This window comes from Castor canadensis, chromosome 5 (assembly GCF_047511655.1).
Source record: "Castor canadensis chromosome 5, mCasCan1.hap1v2, whole genome shotgun sequence".
In the NCBI taxonomy this organism is placed as follows: domain Eukaryota; kingdom Metazoa; phylum Chordata; class Mammalia; order Rodentia; family Castoridae; genus Castor; species Castor canadensis.
The window spans coordinates 158,674,581-158,695,378 of NC_133390.1; the positions used below are offsets into that span (position 1 = coordinate 158,674,581).

At 40.6% G+C, this 20,798-nt stretch overlaps 1 protein-coding gene across 9 annotated transcripts in view; it reads right to left on the reverse strand.

The window, feature by feature from the left end:
• Ncoa6 (nuclear receptor coactivator 6) overlaps positions 1–20,798 on the reverse strand; it is a 95,553-nt gene continuing 74,755 nt past the window's right edge. For 7 of the 9 annotated variants that reach the window (XM_074074595.1, XM_074074600.1, XM_074074599.1 and 4 more), the window contains 5 exons: positions 16,628–19,612; positions 13,528–13,596; positions 11,761–11,797; positions 7,929–8,077; positions 1–603 (listed from right to left, as the gene is read on the reverse strand). In XM_074074595.1, coding sequence (XP_073930696.1) covers positions 560–603; positions 7,929–8,077; positions 11,761–11,797; positions 13,528–13,596; positions 16,628–19,612 — 3,284 coding nt within the window. In that variant the 3' untranslated portion in view covers positions 1–559. The remainder of the gene's footprint in view (positions 604–7,928; positions 8,078–11,760; positions 11,798–13,527; positions 13,597–16,627; positions 19,613–20,798) is intronic. The other 2 variants (XM_074074597.1, XM_074074601.1) reach the window with 2 other exon arrangements.

Here is a 20,798-nt window from a genome sequence, read left to right on the forward strand (position 1 = left end):
AATAATCCTCTACCAATAACATACCTTTATGTCCTATAACAATGACATTTATTTATTAGCACATTCAGTATTTCACATTGTACAAACCCTTAGATTCTCTTTATTCACTGGTCCATTTCTACAACAAATACATCCAAAACACTATATAATAAAATTATTTACAACGTTTTCAAATGACAAGATTGCTTTTGCCCCTGCTACTGCTATTCACACACAGTACTTCCCACAGCACAATACATCATTAGAAGATCTAAAAATGCTCACCCTGCACTCTGGGCTGTTTAGGAAATGTGAAAACTAGTAACATTTATAATGGCATTAGCTCCTCAATACATGGCAACATTTTAGGAACCTTGAACTTCATCTGTAACACCAAAAGGGCTGAATAACCCTGCTCTCCCCATTGCCCTTTAAAAAACAGGCTGCAGGGACTAGGAAAAGGGCCACATTATTAAAAATGACTAACTGTACAGAAATATATTTTAAAAAGTCACAGCTCAAAATTGCTCTTTGTAAAATTCACACACATTTACAAGCATCAAGTTGCCGTCCAGCTTGTTTACTTAGATTTTCTTCGCTTGGATTGCACCGCACTGGTCATGTCTGTAGAGGAAAAGGAAGGATATATTCAACTGAAGTGACTTTTTTTTGGGTGGGACTTGAGTTTGAACTCAGGGCTTCATGATTACAAAGTAGGCACTCTACCACTTGAGCTACACCTCCAGTCCATTTTGCTCTGGTTTTATTATGGAGATGGGGGTCTTGTGAACTATTTGCCCAGGCTGGCCTTGAACTGCGATCCTCCTGATCTCAGCTTCCCAAGTAGCTAGGATTACATGTGTGAGCCACTGGTGCCCAGCTAGGGCAACTATTTACAGAGCCCTTCAGGGCAGTCTATAAAAACCAGAGCTGACATAAGTGAGGCCCTTACTAGACTCTAAGTCAGTCTAAGAGACACTGGGTATGAAGAGTCACAGTTTTTGCTTATGTGATAACTTATGTGAGAAGACAGTATGCCCTTGAATATTAGGGCCTGGCAACTGGGGAAATGTGAAACAAGTGGTGGGAGATGAAACTCACACCTGGCACACCTAGCTAGAAAAAAGTGGCAGGGAGGGGAGAGTATTTTTTTTCTTTTTGGTGGCACAGGGGTTTGAATTCAGGGCCTCACACTTACCAGGCTCAAGCGGTTAAGAGCGCCTGCCTAGTAAGTCGAGGCCCTGAGTTCAAACCCCAGTACTTCCCCATAGTGCCCCCCAAAAAAACAAAGTTGGCCAACTAACCCCGCAATCTGCTTCAGCAATTCCTTTTAATGAAGTGTGGTTAGACTAACAGTGCTTTTGGTAAGAAGTTAATGAATGATGCCATAAGCAAGTGTGTAAATTGTGTCAGAAAAACAGCTTTTGGTTATCTTTTGGAGCCAAGCCATTGTTTTGCAGTAAGTATTTTAAAAAAATACTTATTTATTATTTTTGCTGTACTGGAGGTTGAACTCAGAGCCTTGTATTTGTGAGGCAGGTACTCTACCACTTGAGACACTCTGTCAGCTCTTTTTGCACTGGTTATTTTTGAGATAGGGACACACTAATTATGTGGAGGGGCCAGTCTAGACTGAGATCCTCCTTGTGCTTCTGTAGGTGGGATGACAGGCATGTGACACCATGCCCAGTCACTGATTGAGAGGGGGTCTTAGGAACTTTTTCTCCTGGGCTGACTTTGAATCCCAATTCTCTCAATCTCCACCTCTCAAGTAGCTAGGATTATAGGTTTGGGCTACTATGCCCGATGGTGAAAACTCTTGTCATGCTATAGTCAAAGTCTCTAAACAACATGATCATGGGACCTTTCTTTTCCTTGGTATTTTGAGACAGGGTCTTGCTATATAACTCATGCTGGCCTTGAACTGTTGGTTCACCTGCCTCTGCCTCCTAAATGCTGGAATTACCAGCATGCACCACCATACCCCACACTACTATCAGTGTCTTAAATCAATTTAATTTTGGTGGCATTGGGATTTGAACTCAGAACCTTGTGTTTATGATAGGTAGGGGCTCTATCACTTGAGCCACACATCAAAGCCCTAAATCAACTTAATCTTATCCCAGATTTGACTATGTTTCTCAAAGTTTTCAACACAAAGTTCGATTGCACAGTAGTACAATGAGTAACGTGAAGCTCCCCAAATGAAAGCATTTCTTTAAATCTCTCTTTTTGTTAGTACTGGGAATTGAACTTAGGCCTTTAAGCATGCTACCTTCTAAGCCATGGCCACTTTGAGCCACTCTGCCAGCCCTGCCCATAATCAATTTTTTTATGTCCAACCCATAAGCTTTTCATTGTAGCAAACTTGTCATTTGCAGTGGAAGAAAAAAAAGGTTTTCTCTTGAAAACCTTTTTTAAAAAAAATCCATTAATTAAGTCAACTTTGGAGGCTTCTCCACTGTTATGAAGAATCAAGTGGTGTTTCTGACAGGCACTTACTGTGGCTGGGAAATTAACTGGGGTGTGAAGGATTAAGCAATGTCAGGCTCCCCCTTCTTTCTACTTGTTCCCATTTGTCATTGCTCTAAAGCATTCAACAAGCTGGCATGTTTCCTTTCAGAATGAATCAATGAGTGGGGCCACAAGTAAACAAGTGACTTGTGCTAGAAACTGCCAAAACCCCCCAAAACAAAACAAAAAAAATACCATCTTTTGGATGGGGGGGCGGAGTGGCGGTGAAGGACGTACTTTTATACTGTCCATGTGGAACAGTTTTTTAAAACTTATTTTGAAGTCTCTATTACATCCCCTGGGTAAATCTAATCCATATGGGGTCATACAAAAAAGTCACTTTCTATGTCTGAAAAGATGAGGATGTTTTTATTTCTGTGGTTTAATTTATATTGTCTTCAAAATGTTACCACTTCCACTGCTCCACTGAACACAGTAAGAGAATCTAGAAGCTAGGCCTGGAGTTGTGGTTTAAGTAGTAGACTGTCTGCCTAACAAGTGCAAGTCCTCGAGTTCAAACTTTAGCATTGCCAAAAAAAAAAAAAAAAAAAAGAATCTAGGAACAAACTCTTCAAGGTAAGGAATTCTAGGGAAGTGATGGAGTAGCTAATGATACAGTTAGGGTGTCCATCAGGCCTTGATCAAAATACTTTTCCTAGTCCGGTGGGGAGAGCCCTTCATCCTGGGAAACGGCGCAGCCGCGAAGGTGGCCACCCTCTCGTCTGTCACGGAACGCACGTTCGTGTGGAACCTGTCGCTAAACCATTGGTAGCCGGCCTGCTTCTGGGTCGGGGTTTCATACCGAGCAGAGCAGCTCCCTCGCTGCCATCTATTGATAGTCAACCCCCACAAGGGTTTGAAAAAAATAAAACAAAGAAGAAAATAAAATAAAAAAAAAAAACTTTTCCTAAAGGCTGTCTAGCTAATCTGTGAATACTCACATTAACCTTCAATACCATACTTACACACACACACACACACTCTTTCTTTCTTCAGTTTAACCAAGGATTTTATAAATTAGTGCCAACAAAAAGTCAAATGGTCCAGACTAGTAGTAGAGTAAGGCTGTTCATGTCCATTTAAAAAAATCAGCTAGATGGTAAAGAACTGGATCAGTTAACAGTCCTTCAGATGGTTTTCCCTACATGTCACTGAGCAGCATTTACATTTGTAATTTGATAAGGGGATATTTTTGGTCAGACTCTAATAAATCCTCTAGAATGTGAGTTTTACCTTTCAAAGAGTTTTAGAAATTGATTTTGACCTTGCTTACTTCATTGTGCTTTTTACTGTACTACATCTAGGCAAGGCTTCTAGAAGCTGGTGGCTCACACTTAAAATCCTAGCTACTTGGAAGGTAGAGATCAGGAAGATCACAGTTCAAAGCCAACCTTATCTTGAAAATACCCAACCTAAAAAAACAGGCAGGCAGAGTGGCTCAAGTGGTAGAGAATCTGTGAGGCCCTGAGTACAAACGCCAGTACTGCCAAATAAATTAAATAAATAAATAAATATGCATGGCTGGCTGGTTTCTAAATGATGTTACAAAAGTACATCAAGTTACTATATTATTCAGGGTTTTCTCCCATATCCTCTGATTTCTTTTTCTCTTTTCCTTTTTTCTCTCTGTTTCTCTTTCTCTCTTTCTCTCTCTCTCTCTCTCTCTGTCTCTCTGTCTCTCTCATGTTGTTTCTCAAGTCTCTGACTGTGGGAAGATAAGGGCCATTATCTACTGCCTACTGTGCTGTCAGAATCACCTTGAAGTGCCTCAGGGACACCCACAGCTGACGATGATGACAGGTTGCTCTTAACTTCTCTCCCATTAATGTTTATTCCCTGGTTTCAAATTTATGCTTTTAAATGTCATGTTTTTAACTGTGATGCTTTTTCCTGGTTGAAAATAGGGCCACTCAGGAGGTAGGGATCTGGAGGACAAGGCCAGCCAGGGCAAATACTTCTTGAGACCCAATCTCCACAAGACTCCATCTCCAAAATAACCAGAGCAAAATAGATTGGAGGTGTGCCTGCTTTGTTAAGCATAAAGCCCTGAGTTCAAACTCCAGTCTCTCTCACACACAAAAAAAAGGTAATTACACATCATACTGTATAGCCTAGAAGAACCAGATCCTTTGGGAAAGTGAGCAGTTACAAAAACATGCACAACCAAGGGGAAGTGGATTTTCTCATAAAAGTTCATGTACCTTCCCTTTCATGCATGGAGTTTAATGCTTTAGTATATTGCAAGGCATGCTTCCTTCCAAACAAGTTTCTGTTTAGGAGATAATTCCCAGAGAGAAGGAAGAAAGTTGTTGGCTTTATTTCTGTACCTAAAGTGATAGTTATTAAGAGGATATAACTATGCCAGTGATGTACACAGTATACCTGTAAAGGAAAGAAGGCCCCTACCTTCTCCCCTCACTCTCCAGCAGGCCATTACTTTCAGTACCTCTGTTTCACCTGTACATGACCTGTAGACTGTGGTTTACTCCTAGGGGCTCTTACAAGGCATCACGACATTCCTGCCGAGACACATGACCTGCCAACAACAGCTGGGTCCTCAGATTAGTGTCTGATGCTGGTGTTGGTGCACCAGAATCTGACATCTGAACGGTACTTGTCTTTTTCAGCACTTCTGCTGATATTTGGTATTCAGCCAGGATCCTAGCTCTTCCCCAAACTGAGCTACTCAAACTAAGTGCATTTCCTGAGAAGATGAGGTAGCAGATCCTCTCACATCTGGGCCTTTGCATATGCTATACCTTTTTCCTAGAATACGCCAATATCCATGGCCTGGTTAATGCTTTTTCATTCTTCAGGTCTCAACTTAATCATCTCTTTCTCCAAAAAGCCTTCTCTAAGCAAAGGGGCAAAAATTCCACCTATGTGCTCTTATAGCATCATGTAATTTTGCCATCACAGCATCTAACATTTAACACAGTGTATTAGTTTTTCTTTGCTTGTCTCTCCTTTTTTTTTTTTCTTTTCAAGACAAAGTCTCACTATGAAGACCAGGCTGGCCTCGAAGTCATGATCCGTCTGCCTTTATCTCCAGAATGCTGGGATTACTGTTGTGTACCACCACACCAGGTGGTTTATCTTAAAATATAGTGAAGACAAAGACTCTGTCTTTCCCTATTATATCCTATCACCAGGGCCTGGTAACTAGCAAGCCTTAATAAATATTTGATGGGTATTTATTTATTTACTTATTTGAGGTTGGGCTTTGTGTTTGCAAAACAGGCGTTCATAAAGCAGATGTTCTACCACTTCAGCCACACACCATTTTGCTCTGGTTTTGTTTTTGAAGATGGTGGTCTCATGAACTATTTGCCCAAACTGGCCTCCAACTGCTGTCTTCCTGATTTCAGCCTAAGTAGCTAGGATTACAGGTATCAAGCCACCAGTGCCCAGCTGTTTCATTTATTAACTACTGACCAATAACTTTTTGTCTTAGGCACCATACTAGGTACCTCAATAGAGTTTACACACTAATTACCTACTACACAAATAGGTATCACATTATAGCTGTATCATTATGAGAGGGAAGAATCTGGCTACGATCCCTCACAGCAGTGATAATTAAGCTAAAGAATGAAGAGTGGGAAGTTAAGAAGAGGCTTGGGTGGAGGGAAGGTGATCCCTCCAACAGTTGCAACATAAGCAAGCAGGCCTTGAGATGAGGATAGCATGTCTGATTTGCAGAGGGAAGTGGGATGACACTGGGAGAGGACAATGGTCAGATCACCTAGGACCTTTGTGGTCCATTTTTGAGGCTTTAGACTTTAATCCTAATTATAATAAATCACTGATGGGTTTGGGCCCCTGAGATAAAATCAGCTTTTTTGGATTGAATTTGATGCGAGGGTGAGTGAAGAAGTATCAGGGTGGACTGCCTACTGAATAGATGTACCATGCATTGAGATGGAGAACAGTGACAGAGGACCTAACAATAGAAGTAAAAATTACAAGTCTTGTTACAGACATGTTGAGCTTGAGGTTCTGTTAATAAGACTAAGACTGTGCATGCAGCTGGCTAAGATCTCTAGGCATCTGTATTAGAAATACACATTTCTAAGTCATCTATAAAAGAAGTGGGACATGGATGAGATCAATTAGTGGGAAGTTATAAGTTGAAAAGGTAACTCAGGACAGGCTGGGGATATGGCTCAAGTGGTAGAACACTTGCCTAGCAAGCATTCAGGCATGAGTCCCTGAGTTAAAACTCCAGTATCACCAAGGGTTGGGGGGGAAACATCAAAAAGGTGACTCAGGATTGAAATTTGAGAAAAACCAGTATCTATGAAAAACGAGAAAAAAGTCATCAGATAGGTAGCAGAAAACAACTGAGAGTTCTGCATCACAGAAGCCAAGAGACGAGTTAATTCAAAAAGGAGACTACCACTTGAAGTCATGCCTCCTGCTCTTTTTTGCTTCGGTTTATTTTCAGGTAGGGTCTTGAGTTTTTGTCTAGGCTGGTTTCAGACTGTGATCTTCCTATGTATGCCTCCCATGTACTTGGGATCATAGGCACACACCACTACACCAGCTATTGATTGAGATGGGGTCTTGCTAACTTTTTGCCTAAGCTGGCCTCAAACTGCCATCCCTCCTGATATCTGTCTCCCGAGCAGCTGGGATTATAGGTGTGAGTCACTGCATATGGCAAAGTTTGAGGTCAGAAAAGACGGGATCAAAGGCCCAGGTGAAGGCACTGGTCTTGGACTTTAGGAGATGCAACTGCTCTAGCATAGTAGGAACAAAGGAGGCTACTTGGTGGATTGGAAATTGAGTTCTATTTTCTCTGTGAGGAGGGAAGGGTCTCTAATGAAAGGATGTGGGGAAGTCTACAGATTTAAAAAAAAGTAGAGAGGGCAGGGTTGGTGATATATACCTGTAACCCCAGCATTTAGGAGGCTAAGGCAGAAGGATCAAGGGTTTTAGGACAAGGGGCACATGACTAAAGTAGCAGAGTGCTTGACTAGCAAGTACAAATCCCTGAGTTCAAAGCCCAGTACTGCTAAAAAAAAAAAAAAAAAAACAAAAAAAAAAACCTTGCTGCCCCATTTTTTTTTTTTTTTTTTAAACATTAGAGATTAGGAAAGAGACTTGGCCACAGAAAGGTGGTTGCACCATATTCAGGATCTAGCTGAAGTGGGAGATCACGAATTTAAAGTGAGGTCAATCTGCCATGTTATGTTCTTTCTCTTCCCACCCTACCCCATAGCAGTGCTTGTTGTTCTTGTGTACACATACAGAAAACATATAGTTAAATGAGTTGACAAATTAAGTACCAAACAAGTAGTTGAAATCAAAGAAACAAGACAAATTTAAGGAACAGAAGCAAAGATGAAGGACAAAGTCCTCTGATGCAGTGATGAGGATCCTATTCCTCTATTTGACCCACAAACAGTGCCTATATCCATCCCACTGCTAACCTTTAGTAGAGCTGGAGGCTGAAGCAGGTCGAGAAGATCGTTTACGATGTCCATTCTCCACACTTTCAGAAGCCATAGTTAGCTCTTCAGTTCGGGAGTTTCTTCGGCTTGGGGTTTTGGATTTTTCAACTATTTCTTTTGGCTCACTGCTAATAAAGGGAAGCACAAAGTTTCGAAGGAGGGACTCAAGTCACATAGAAAGGGACTATTTAGATAGAGTTTCATTTCATAAGGAGATTAGAAACAACACAGTGTTGGGGGATGTACCTCAGTGGTAGAGCACTTGCCTAGCCAAAAAAAAAAAGCAAAAGAACATTATAGTTATTCTGGAGAGAAAATATTCTGCCCAAGAGACAAAGAGAAGGATTACCTTCTATATTATTGAGAATTTAAAAATGAGCCTAGCTTGTTACATTTGTAAAAAACAAAAAACAAACTTCCTCAACCAGTTTCCTAAGGTAAAATAATATTCCTCTTCAAAATTTAAAAAATTAGATTTGTACAGATATGAAAAAGGTATTTAATATATGATGTTTGAAAATTGCTACTAACTCAAAATAGGAAATTATGAATGTTTGTTTGCATTTACTATGAGCCAGGTATAGTTAGTTAATAGCACATTATAAGTCAAATTATGGTAATATATTCATAATATGCTGCAAGGTACACTGATAGCCCTACCCCAACCTTTGTTTTTCAGTATGTAAAGATTTTAAATTGGCAATATTGTTACAGAGGATACAGAGACAAAAACATTTTCATATACTCCTAACAAAGTATAAATTGGGTAACCCAATGATTCTCAATAAGAGACAATTTTGCCTCTTAAGAGACCAATTCTAGTAATATCTGAAAACATCTCTTTCATCTCTTTCTCTCCCCTGCCCCATTTCAGTGCTGAAGATCAAACCCATAGCCTTGCACATGCTAGGCAAGTACCCTGCCACTGAGCTACATACCCAGCTCTGGAGACATTTTTGATTGTTACAACTTGGGAGGGGTGTTACTTGCATCTTTTGAGTAGAGGCCAGGGAATGCTGCTGAACAAAGCAGGCTAAAAAAAAGAATTATCTGATTGAAAATGTCAGTAAAATTGAGAGAGACTGAGAAACCTTGGTGTAATCCTTTGCTTTCAGCAATTCCATTTCTAGGTGCTTTTTAAGAAAGCAATTTTTTTTTTGTGGAACTCGGGTTTTGGACTCAGGGCCTCACTCTTGCTAGACAGGTGCTCTACCACTTGAGCCACTCCACCAGCCCTTTTTGTGTTGTGTATTTTCAAGTTAGGGTCTCTCAGACTATATGCCTGGGCTGGCTTCGAACCATGATCCTCCTGATCTCTGCCTCCTGAGTAGCTAGGATTACAGGTGTGAGCCACTGTCACCTGGCTGGAAGCAAATCTTTTTACAGAGCTCTAATCACAAACAAGGAGGTCAAGATGCTTTATTTATACTGAATATAAATAAATATATATATATAAATATATATATATAAATATATATATAGTGAAAACAAAAGACCTAAAAATGTTTAATAATAATAGATTACTTAAGCAAATTATGGCACATCCATATGCAGTCATAAAAAATGATGTTGTGGAAGATTATTTTATAACATAAAATGATACATTACTAAGTGGGAAAAATCTGTCAATATTATGAATAGTAAAACTTCATTTTCACTGTAATATAGAAAATATATGTAACCACATAGGAAAGAGTGGGTATGATGTATACATACACACACATCTGATACAGTATCTCTGTATGTATGTGTATTTTATGAAGAGTATTAAAAAATGATGAACTAAAATATATTCAGTGAATACTGTTGAACTGTAGCAATACTGGCTTACTGGTGAGTTATTTTCGTCTTTATTATTCTCTGACATCAATTTGAAAGTTTATTAAATAAACTTTTTACTATTTTCATGATTCAAAACGTGCATATTAAAATCATTATAAAAAAAGCAGCTGATTAAATTTGATTGCAACATGGAACTGAAATAAAAATAATTTCAACTGCTAGGGATGTGCCTCGAGTGATAAAGTGCTTGCCCAGCATGAATGAGGCCCCGAGTTCAATCCCCAGTACTGCAAACAAAACAAATAATAATGTAGCAAAACAAACTGGTCAAAGATTGCCTCTTTTGGGAAGTCTTCCATGCCTCACTACCCAAGTGGAGCTATCTCTTCTGACTTTTGGATTCACAGTCTATATATGGCACTCTAGAGCACCTATTGGACTGAACAGCATGTTCTATTTTAATGTTTCATGACTTCCACTAGATTGTGAGCTCCTTACAAGCACAAACCATGGTTGACTATCAATTGTCCCTACCCCTCCACCATTCACTTCTCCCGGAGAGCCTTTACTGGTAGCACCAAGGCTGGGAATTGGGCCATACTGTTCATTACCTAAGCTTTATGTAAAACAGCTGCCCCCATACCCAACCACAGTCAAAGCCAGCCAGAGACCAGACTAGAGCTGGGTTAGAATTACAAATCAAGGAGATTAACACCTCCTTTTAGAGATTGTAAAGATGGCTTTCTGGATGGGAGCCCAGAAAATGGTCAAAGATTCTTAGGAAGGAAGATTTCTAATGGAGGGTGCCTCTTTCCCTTGGCAAAACGAAAGCCACAGTAATTCTGTCCTCATGTTTATATGGTCAGTGCTCAGACAGCTCTAGAAACTGATACTTACAAGGTATTTTTGGTTTGTTAGCTTCTTTTCTAGACAAACAGTTCAGAAACACAAATGAATTCAAGGATTAGCTCAATCCAAATAAAACCAGACAGGCAGAGTGGTATAATAGGAATAGCAATGAATCTGAAATAAGATGACCAGGGTCAAGTCAGAGCTGTGCATGTATCAGCCATGATATTTAACTCTCTCTATGCTCCAGAGTCTTGATCTGGAGAGCTCTAGAACATCTTTTGTCTTGTGCAATACATAGGTCATATGTGACGGCTCTGGAGTCAGAAGACCTGGGTGTGAAACAGCCTCACCATTTACTAAATCTCTGACTCTGGGCAATTTAGTTAAACCTTTCTTAGCTTCAGAGTTCTCATCTATAAGACAGAACTTATTTTGCTAATAAACAATGGTGAAAATCAAGTGAGGCACTACATCAAGGGAGCCTGTAGCCCAGAGGATGTCAAGGAATAGTATTCAAATAAATGTTGACCATTATTACCTCTTTACAGGGCTGCTATGAAAATTAAATGAGAAATGATTGTGAAGGGGTTTTAACAAACTAAACTGCTGTACAAATATGAGAAATTCTTTAAAATGTTATCTCATGTATTTCTACAACTAAAAAAGGGATGACTTTTGGAAGATAATACTCCTTTCACGGAGCTAATGAGGCTAAAGCCATAGATGTGTTTCATTTTGTTAGGTTATATGGAGTGGCACAGTTAACAGAACAAAACATGGGTTTGGGATCAGACCCTACCTGGCCTTTTCTCTTTCACCTTGAGGATCAAACAACTATACTTTAGAAGGCAGCTGCAAAGACTATTATTAAGGCACTGGGAACAGACTTACTTTACTTAGTAAACTTACTATTTACTCTCTATATCGAGTGCTGAACAATTTTCAGAACAACTATAAAAAGTAGAAACTCATTCACCAAGTTTTGTTAAGAGAAATGTTCTCTCTGAGGGGTCAGGACTTACAGGAAGGAGCTCTGCAGGTGAACAGTAAAAACAGACTGGTGCAAAAGTGCAGGAAAAGGACAAGGTGAGGAGGGGTTTAAAGACTTAGCAATCTGATACCCTTCAAAGAGGCTTATGCCATGGTCACGCTAAGTCTGCAGAAATGATCATCTTACCTTTGTCCGGAGACTATGACAGCATTTGCCTCAAGTTCTGTAAAAGATACAAAGGACAGAATGGGATGTGGGAGCTGCTGGTGTATGTGCCCACAGGAGAAGCTAGGGGTCTGCAAGAACCCTGAATGCCTTATTTGGGCTAACAGGTCTCTGTGCCCAGCAGGATTCTCCCCCTACATGGTATGGAGACAAAATTGGCATTGACCCAGCTTGGTTTGTTGGGAACATAAGATACTTACTTGGTCTATTTTTATTTCTATTTCACACTGTGAAATAATCCTATTTGGATCAACAGAACTAAATTCATACTGCCTGGTTCATATTTCACTCAGCTATACCTAGAGGTTACTAAGACAAACCTCTTCCTTTCATGCAAAAGAGATTGTTTCATTCTGGAAATACGTGCACTCTCTTGCACTTTTTAAAAAAATGGCAGCATTCCACCAGCCCTATTTTTGTGAAGGGTTTTTTGAGATAGGGTCTCATGGAACTATTTGCCCAGGCTGGCTTCAAACTGTGATCCTCCTGATTTCTGCCTCCCAAGTAGCTAGGATTACAGGCGTGAGCCACCGGCGCTCAGCTCTCTTTCCCTTTCTAGTTTCTCCTTTTCTTACTGAAAAATGAGTTTACTATGGGACCCACTTTTCTGAATAATTTGCTCCATTCCAACACTTCCCAAATGTCTAGCACCATGTCAGTTATCATTAAGTAGGGGACACTAAAGAAAGAATCTGGGTAGCTGAAATGGTTTTTGCTCATTCATTCTATCCAGAGGCCTGATTCTTCCCAGAGTGGGCAGTAGAAAGTCCTACCCATCATATTGGGTGTAGTACCCTAAAAGTAGGTTTTAAAGTAATCACAAGTTATATCTTATTTTTTTTGCTGGCTTATACTCGCAAAATTAAATTATACTCGCAAAAAAAAAAGGATGGTTATGTTGCTTCCTATCACTGAAGGTGCATACTGTCAGTGATATTCTAACTTATTTGTGAAAACCAGTCATACTTTTTTTTTGTACCCCTCAATGACCTTCAGTGAGAAAGAGCCAGGCAAGACTAAACTGAAACATATCTATGATATTTATCTGCCTTAGCAGTCTAATCTGTGAAATAATGTTATTGGCATTAATTGGTTTTCAGAGCTGACCCAACATTCCACAGCAGTTATCTGTCAGAATACCATGGGATTTCTCCTTCCAGAATGAGCATTCCTAGGGCTAGTTACAATATCTTGGTCCTGGGGAGAAACTTAATACCTCCAGAGATGACTGAAATGACTCTGCCTCCCTGGAGGAAAGGCTATCTCGCTGATAGAGGTTCTCTGAACAAGCCTCTGCTCCTGTCATGATAATGCAACCATTATCTTGGTGCACTAATACCTACCATCCTAGTAAGTAACCATATGCCAGCTAGCCAGCTGTGAGCTATGGGTGCCACGGTTATGGGACAGGACAAACTCTGGAGGGAGTGCAGTGGAAATCACTCATGGCTGGGTGGCAGACAGACAATGGGCACAGAGATCCCCTTCTTGAATTCCCTAACTGTAACTACAAAGGCGAAAGAGAATTACAATGCTGGTTGGGGAAAATAACCTCAAAGAGGTTATTCTCAAAGAACACAAGCTCTACCACTCAACTTAAGTCTACTTGGAAGCAAACAGGTTAAAACCAATCCAGATGCTAGCAGAAAAACATGATGCTGAGCATAGCAGTAGTTCCTTCACTTATCACCTACCCCACTCCAAGAAGTTGTTCAAAATGTGTCTTACCTGGTCTGGCAACAGACCCCTTCAGTGCTGTGGCTGAAGTTTCCTTTGGGACTAAATTCTGTGAAGGGGCTAAGGCAAAAAAAAAAAAAAAACCACATTATAGGCCTTTCACTTTCTTTTCTAAATAAACAGAAAACATTAACTGGATCAAGAACTAAGTAACCACTGAAACACCATACTCTTAAGAGGGCAGTACTTGAAGCTGACCTTGAAATTAATTTTAAAAGTTACTTAACAAAACAATTACTCTAACCTCAATAAGGACTACTACTTAGAAGGTATTTCTACATTCAATGTACATAAAGATCAGATGGTCATGACAATAAAAACCATGTTTTTTGCTTCTTGAGGGTCAACTTCTGATCATTACTCCTTTTTTTTTTTTTTTTTTTTAAAAGACAGAGTCTCACTATGTAGTTAGGCTGGCCTCTAACTTGTAACCCTCCTGCCTCAAATTCTGGAGTACTGGGATTATAGATATGTACCATCACAAGAGGGCTGACTGCTATTCTTAAAAAGCCCCAAAACATGCACTGATAGGCAATCCAAGCCATTTTTAGAGGAATGATTACACCATTCATCTGAGCATTTAAAAAAATCCTGTTTTACCTATCCTAAGATTATACTCTGTGAGAACTAAAATGATCATTTAATTTTGTTCTTTTTCTATAACACTTAGCAAGAGTGATGGGCATAAAGCAGATAATCAATTCATACTTAATAAATCAATCTGATACTATTTATCTAACAAATAGTTACAAAGAACTTTCTAGGGGCAAGGCTCCCTGCCAGGCACCCTAAGAAAACAAATTACATCTTTTTGCACATCAGGAACTCAGCCTAACTAGTAAAGATAAGATAAATACATGTAGTACAGTACAGTACTGTGATGTCATATGAAGAAGAAACATAATGTATAAAGTGCTTTGGGAGTCCAAAACAAAAGAGACCAATCCTAGGTTGAGAAATCTGAAAGTATGTTAGAGGGAGAAACATCAGAATTAAACTTTGAAGGACAGAAAGAATTTAGGCCCTTGATGAGTGGAGTGCACAATGCATCCTAGAACAGAACCTTCCTGGATCATATAGTAAAGATTAGAGGCACAGATATGCCATGTTCACTCAAGGGTATGTGCTCCTATCTTAAATTCTGCAACACCAAGTTTTACCTCTTGTGGAAACTGAATTTTGTAGATTTCTTTCCCTGCTTAGTAAAGCAGTCAATAATGCATTTGTGCTTAAGAATTTATTTTGGATGCTTCTCTGATAAAGCTTAAAACTAGACCTTAATTTATAACTTCAGTATTGATTTCTCACATTTGCAAGGTAAAAGCACAGAAATTCCTTGAAAAAGAATAGAAACAATCACTATAAGCAAAGTGGGTGGCCTTAACTAAAGTCAAGAACTTTTTCAATTGCCGGTTAATTTCCCCAAAGCTTACATATTTCTTTAGTATTACATATGATTCAAATAAAAATATTTTCTAGTTACTTCATTATTTTCTTAGTATCAGAGGGAAAAGTTCCTGAAAGGAAGTAGAAATGGAAATATTTAATAGCAGAGAATACACTTAAGTCATACCAATTTCTAATTCTTATGGTCACCTACATCAACAGAACTCAAACCAGAAACATAGAGTCCCCATCCTGCAAAGTCCCGTGTCTCCTATGGGAGCAAATTTCTTGCAGGACTTTGTTCCCCCTAGTATCTTTAACACAGAAGTAAGGAGGCAGAGAAGGGGAATTAACCTTTTCCAGAGGTCTGCATGAGGCAGTGTGCTGACCATTTGATGTTAAGTATACTTATTAAATCCTCATATAAATTCTGAGAGGTAGGAATTTCAATTTCCAGTTTACATGTGAAATACAAGAAACTTACACAATTGTAACTGGTAACTAGTGGAGCTAAAATTTGAACACTGATCATACACTGAAGCTTACGTTCTTCCTGTCCCTCCTCCTGACTGCTACCACTCAGTGGTAGGCACTCTAAACATTTTAGCTACATAAATAAGACAGGCACTATTAGCTGGCCTAATATTGCAGAGGTCTTCCCAGCTCTGGGCAGTGTGAGACTGATTTGCCTCTGGGGAAATGGAGCTTCTGCATCACTGAAGTCTCACAGGAGGAAGAAGGCAGCAGAGTACGGACAGGAAAGTGGGAAGCTATAAGGACACCTATGCTTTTATTATTAGCCCACCTGAACAGTGCATATGAAATAATCTGAACTAGACATCCCCAAATGGAACAGACAATTCAGAAAGAGACTTCGTCAAAAAGAAATTGGTAATAACATTTTTTAAAACCATTTACTGGTCAATTACTAGATTCTAGGCTCTGTGCTAAGCATATTATTATATACCTTACCTCCTTAAAATCTTAAAATTACTATTGTCCCCATATGACAAAGGAGAAAACTAAATTTTGGTGTAGCTAGGTAACTTGCCCTGGCTGATAAATGGTTGTGTTATGATGTTAATCCAAGCCCATCTGACTCTTCACACTTTGATCCTTCCATGTCTATTACCATGAAACCTGGTTTTCTGGAGTGCTCTTCTCTGGAGTAGCCCAAGCAGAAAGGGAACAGTCCCTGATGTAGAGTTCCATTAGAATAAGGCTAAGGAAACCTGCTCCAAGAGAGTTGTGAGCAAGGTTTCATCATGGTAAGGGGAAACTAAAGAAACTGCTGTTCATACTTGATGGATGTTAGGCTGGAGGCTCACAGTATAGACTGAATAAATACTAAAATTCTACAAGCTTCAATCTTCTACCCCAAAGGATAGGGTAATACTACCTGATATAGTTGATGTGAAGTTGTGAGAAAATTATGTGAAGAGCTTCCTTGTAAACTGAGGAACTTTTACACATATAAATGAAATGTCATTACTTCAGGAGCCAAGAGAGAACTACATTAATGTCATGTAAATTTCACATGGGACTTAAAAGCATATTTTCCAATTGTACTTTCAATAAGTAAAACTACCACTATTGCCATTCTTCTTCCTCCAAGTAGAAAAGGAGTCATGCTTTCTCTCTTGTGGGACAGGTCAGCAAAAACTCTGATAGGAGTAGATGATGCCAAGACCAAGCAAGTACATACCTATGCTGGGTAGAAGCTCTGGATGGGATCCCACTTTCTCCTCCACTAGGCCACCTGCAAGTGGCTCAGATGCTATGCCACCATGATTGCTTTTTGTGGTCGGCACTGTGGAGATGAGCTCAGAGGGAACCAGAGTGGTTACTATCGAGCGTACGCTGGTGGGGAGAGCACCGCCAGGTAAGATGGGTCCTGTTGAGGTGGAGCCTGGGCCCACAGGGCTAGAAGTCATTTTTAGCAGAGTGGGTGCTGGGGGCGTTGGGGTTTTACTGTCCAGCTCTGTGGAACACTGCTCTGCTCCCATAAGCCCAGGAGTTGTGGTCTCTAGCCCTTGGCTTTCAGTCTCTCCATCTGCACCATATTGCTCTTCCCCTTTCTCAAGAGAGCCTGTAACTTTCTTACATGCCTTGGTCAGCAAAATCTGGCCAATTTTGTCCACTTTCCCTTTGCCCTTACTAGATGAGACTGGGCTTCGCCGGTTGACAGAGGAGCCTGGACTATTTGTCAAAAGGGGAGAAACCATTGTGGTTGACTGTGAAGAAGGCAGAGTGCTCTGATCTGCTGAGGTGTTCTGCTGAGGACTAGCCTCATCTGGATTCAATTCTTTCACCTGCTGGACAGGGGGATGAGGAGGGACAACTGGAGAGGACGTACAAGGTGGGGAAGGAAGCTGAACAGGAGTGGCTCGTGAGTTAAGGACCAAGGGTCGACTTGTCTGTATATTTGGAGCAGGACTACTAGAGGGGACAGTAGGTGGTACAGGAGCTGAAGAAAATTTTATGTTCTGAGGTATATGTAAAGGGCCAACAACTGCAACAGAAGAAGGCATCAGGCCAGAGTTGGTTGTAAGTGGGGCTGCAGGAATTGTGCTTGGCTGTGATCCTTTCATAACCTGAATTATTGAAGATGAATTGATAAAGACAGGTGTAATGAACTGAGGCCGGGCATTAGACTGAGCAGCTGACTGTCCTTCAGAAACTATAACCTTGTTACCTACATTGGGCATTGTGACAACTGTCGACATCAATGCAGATTGCAAGTGAGTTGGCAGGGCTGCTGATGTGTTAGCTGAAGTGGTTATGGGATTGGAAGTGACAAATACAGTTATTTGATTTGGGGGCAAGGGAGTAGAAATGGAGGAAGCGCTGACAGGTCTTGATATTACTGGAGGGATGCTTGGTGCAACATTAGAAGTGACTTCACTCAATTCTGGATGTACAATGGTTGAACCCGGCTCATTACTGTGAGGTAAGTTTAGGGAATTCGAGGGTTCTTTAGAAGATGGATCCTGCAGCGTGGGAATGACAGTAGCTTTTTTGAGGTCCTCCCCTGAAACTACTGGAGGTGTTACTTCCAAATCTGTAAGCCCTGGGGGTTTAATGGTCACATTAGGAGCTCCAGAATTGTCAAGAAGTTGGCTTAATGATGTTGGTGCTTCCCTCATGGCAGGAGACATCAAATTTTTGTTTTCTTCGACACTGGGAAGTTTGTTATGATCTGAAAGTTGCCCATCCTTTTTGGGTTGATCTTCAGGGATGACTATTTTAACTTCTTGTATAGGGACTGTTTTTAGCTCAGCATTTACCTGTTCCTTCCTGCCCTGGGAATTCTGACAATCACTGTCCTGGGGCACATTCAAACTTTCCTTATTATCCTCAAGAACAGCCCCCACTGCAGCCACAGGCACAGCAGGATTCTGAGGATTCAGCCCACTGTTGTTAGGAAAGCTCCCAGATACAGGAGGATTGGCCAGAGAAGTAGAACTGACCAATACATTTCTCGGCAACTCCACGTTCTGCAATAGGGCTGTGCTTGTTTGAGAGGCCAAAGTAAGTTTAGGGGCTTTTGAATTTTGCCTTCCAGGACTTGGGGTAGTTTTCCTACTGGAACCAGGACTAGACCGGCGACTGTTGCTTGGACTTGCCCGTTTCGTTGCTCCAGAATTAGATTGCTTTCCAGAACTCACCACCACAGAATCTAATTTGTGAGTTTGTGGGGAAGCAAAATTGGAAGGATTATTCATGGTAAGATTTGAAGGTGCTTGCCCAATGGCCTTCAGAGTTGTTGGATTTAGGCCCTGTTGATCAAAGCCCCTGTTTAAATTTGGCCTAGGAGGTAAAGGAATATTAATCTGTGGAGGGAAGAGTCCTGCTATGGAGGCATTGAGTCTTTCTGGTGACAGACTGATTTCTGAAGGTTCTGTGCTAGGAGGGCGGTTGTTGGGTGTCTGAGGATAATAGGGTCTTGGGCTGGCTCTGTTTGGTGTTTTAGGCCTAGATGTCTGGGTTGGAGCAGCCACGTTTGGAAAGTGGTGGCCATGGGAGCTGGGCAAGGAATTTACAGGGGGCTGTTGAGGAGTTGCACCTTGAGTTGCTGAAAGGGGTGATGGTCCAGGTTTGGGCCCTGTCATCATTAACTGATTCTGAGAAACTACTAAATGTGAAGGCATGTTATTTGGACCTCCTGAGACAGATGGTACTTCACTGCTACCCCCTTCAGGAAGTGAGGACATCTCTCCCAGTGGTGAGCTAGAAGGATTCTGTGGGGTTTCTTGGTATACCATTTTCCTTGAATTACTTCCCAAAGGAGTATTCACAGGCATTGGCATTCTCTGTTTATCAGGTGATGGTGGCACGGAGGCAGGTCCTTGCAAACTGACCATGACAGGTACACTGCCACTCTGTTGCATGGGCATTCTCTGGGAGTCTGGGTTCACAGGGCCTCTTGGGGGATGGACATTTTGGGAGACTGGAAGCCTAACGGATTTGGGATCTTGCTGCATCATAAGCATCATCATCATTTGTTGTTGTTGTTGTTGTTGCTGGTGCTGCTGAGACTGAGGCTGACTAGGAGGTGGTGGTTGCTGCTGCTGAGGCAGTGGTGGCTGTGGCTGTTGCTGTGGTGGCTGTGGTGGGGGTGCCACATGCTGCATGAGTTGAGGAGGCATCTGCTGCAGTGGCCTCTGTTCAACTGGTTGAGTAGAATAACCTAAAACAAGCCCCCAAAATCAGGGAAGTTAGATTTTCAGCAAGAAAACTTTGCTACCTTTAGAGTATAGCCAAGCAATACTCATCTAGGTGGCAGAATGTGCACAAACAGCTTAGGGATGCCTGCTCCCAAGAAAGCCTCTCATTATTTGATATAAGCAAAGGGGCACACTGCTTAAGGAAGCAAAGAGCAAGCATTAAGACCCTGGATCCCTTCAGTGTTCAGGGTCTGAATGATGCAATACGGTACTAAGACTCTGAAAGATACTCTGTGCTATGCATGGCAAATGATTGAGTCTATACTAGCCAAACATGAAAAAAGAAAAACTCCATCAACAGCAAGTAGCTGGCCACCCAGCATTTAGGTCTCATGTAGACAGAATTAACACTTCACTGTACATGTGAATGAAGTAAAGCATTCAGGATCACTTTTTCTGGTAGCAGAGGATTAGTTTTTTTTAAGTCTTGGTTTTGTTGAAAACACCAGCATTGAAGATAGCCTTTTCATTCTTTCAACAGAAGTAAAATATAAAATTCTAGGATTTAGTTCCTTAAGAAAAGATTTTAAATTACTTCAGTTCATTGGCTCCATATACTATTGCTGCATCCTTTGGGCTCAATCCTTTGGGGGAAACTGAATTGTACTACCTTCAGTTTAATAAATAGCAGGAACAACAGGGGCTGATATACATGCTGAAAAAAAATGAAGTTTGTATGTGTATTTATTTCCATTCACTTTCTTACATGTAAACCACTATTTGGAGAAATATTTTGTATGAATCCACAATTGGAGAATAAATAAGCTAGAAGCATAAGCCCCCAAGAATAAAAACTATCCAGGAATTAGGGAAAGGGGGAATAAAGGAAAATTATGGAAGGGATGAATTCAACTATGATATGTTGTAAGAACTTGAGTAAATGTCACAATGTACCCACAGTACAATAATAATAAAAAAAAGAATAAAAAATAATTTCAGGAAAAGAACTCTGAGGGACAATGCCATCCAGATTTCAGAAGCCATCATCTCAAATGATTCCGTCTTTTGCGAGGATTTTACTTGGCATTTTGGAACAAAAACCTTATAGAATTGGCAGTAAGAATAGGAAGATATTCAAATTAAACCAAGAACAAAGGTGGTTCACTGGGTATATATCTGAGATCCAGTTCTACAAATTAGATTATTCCA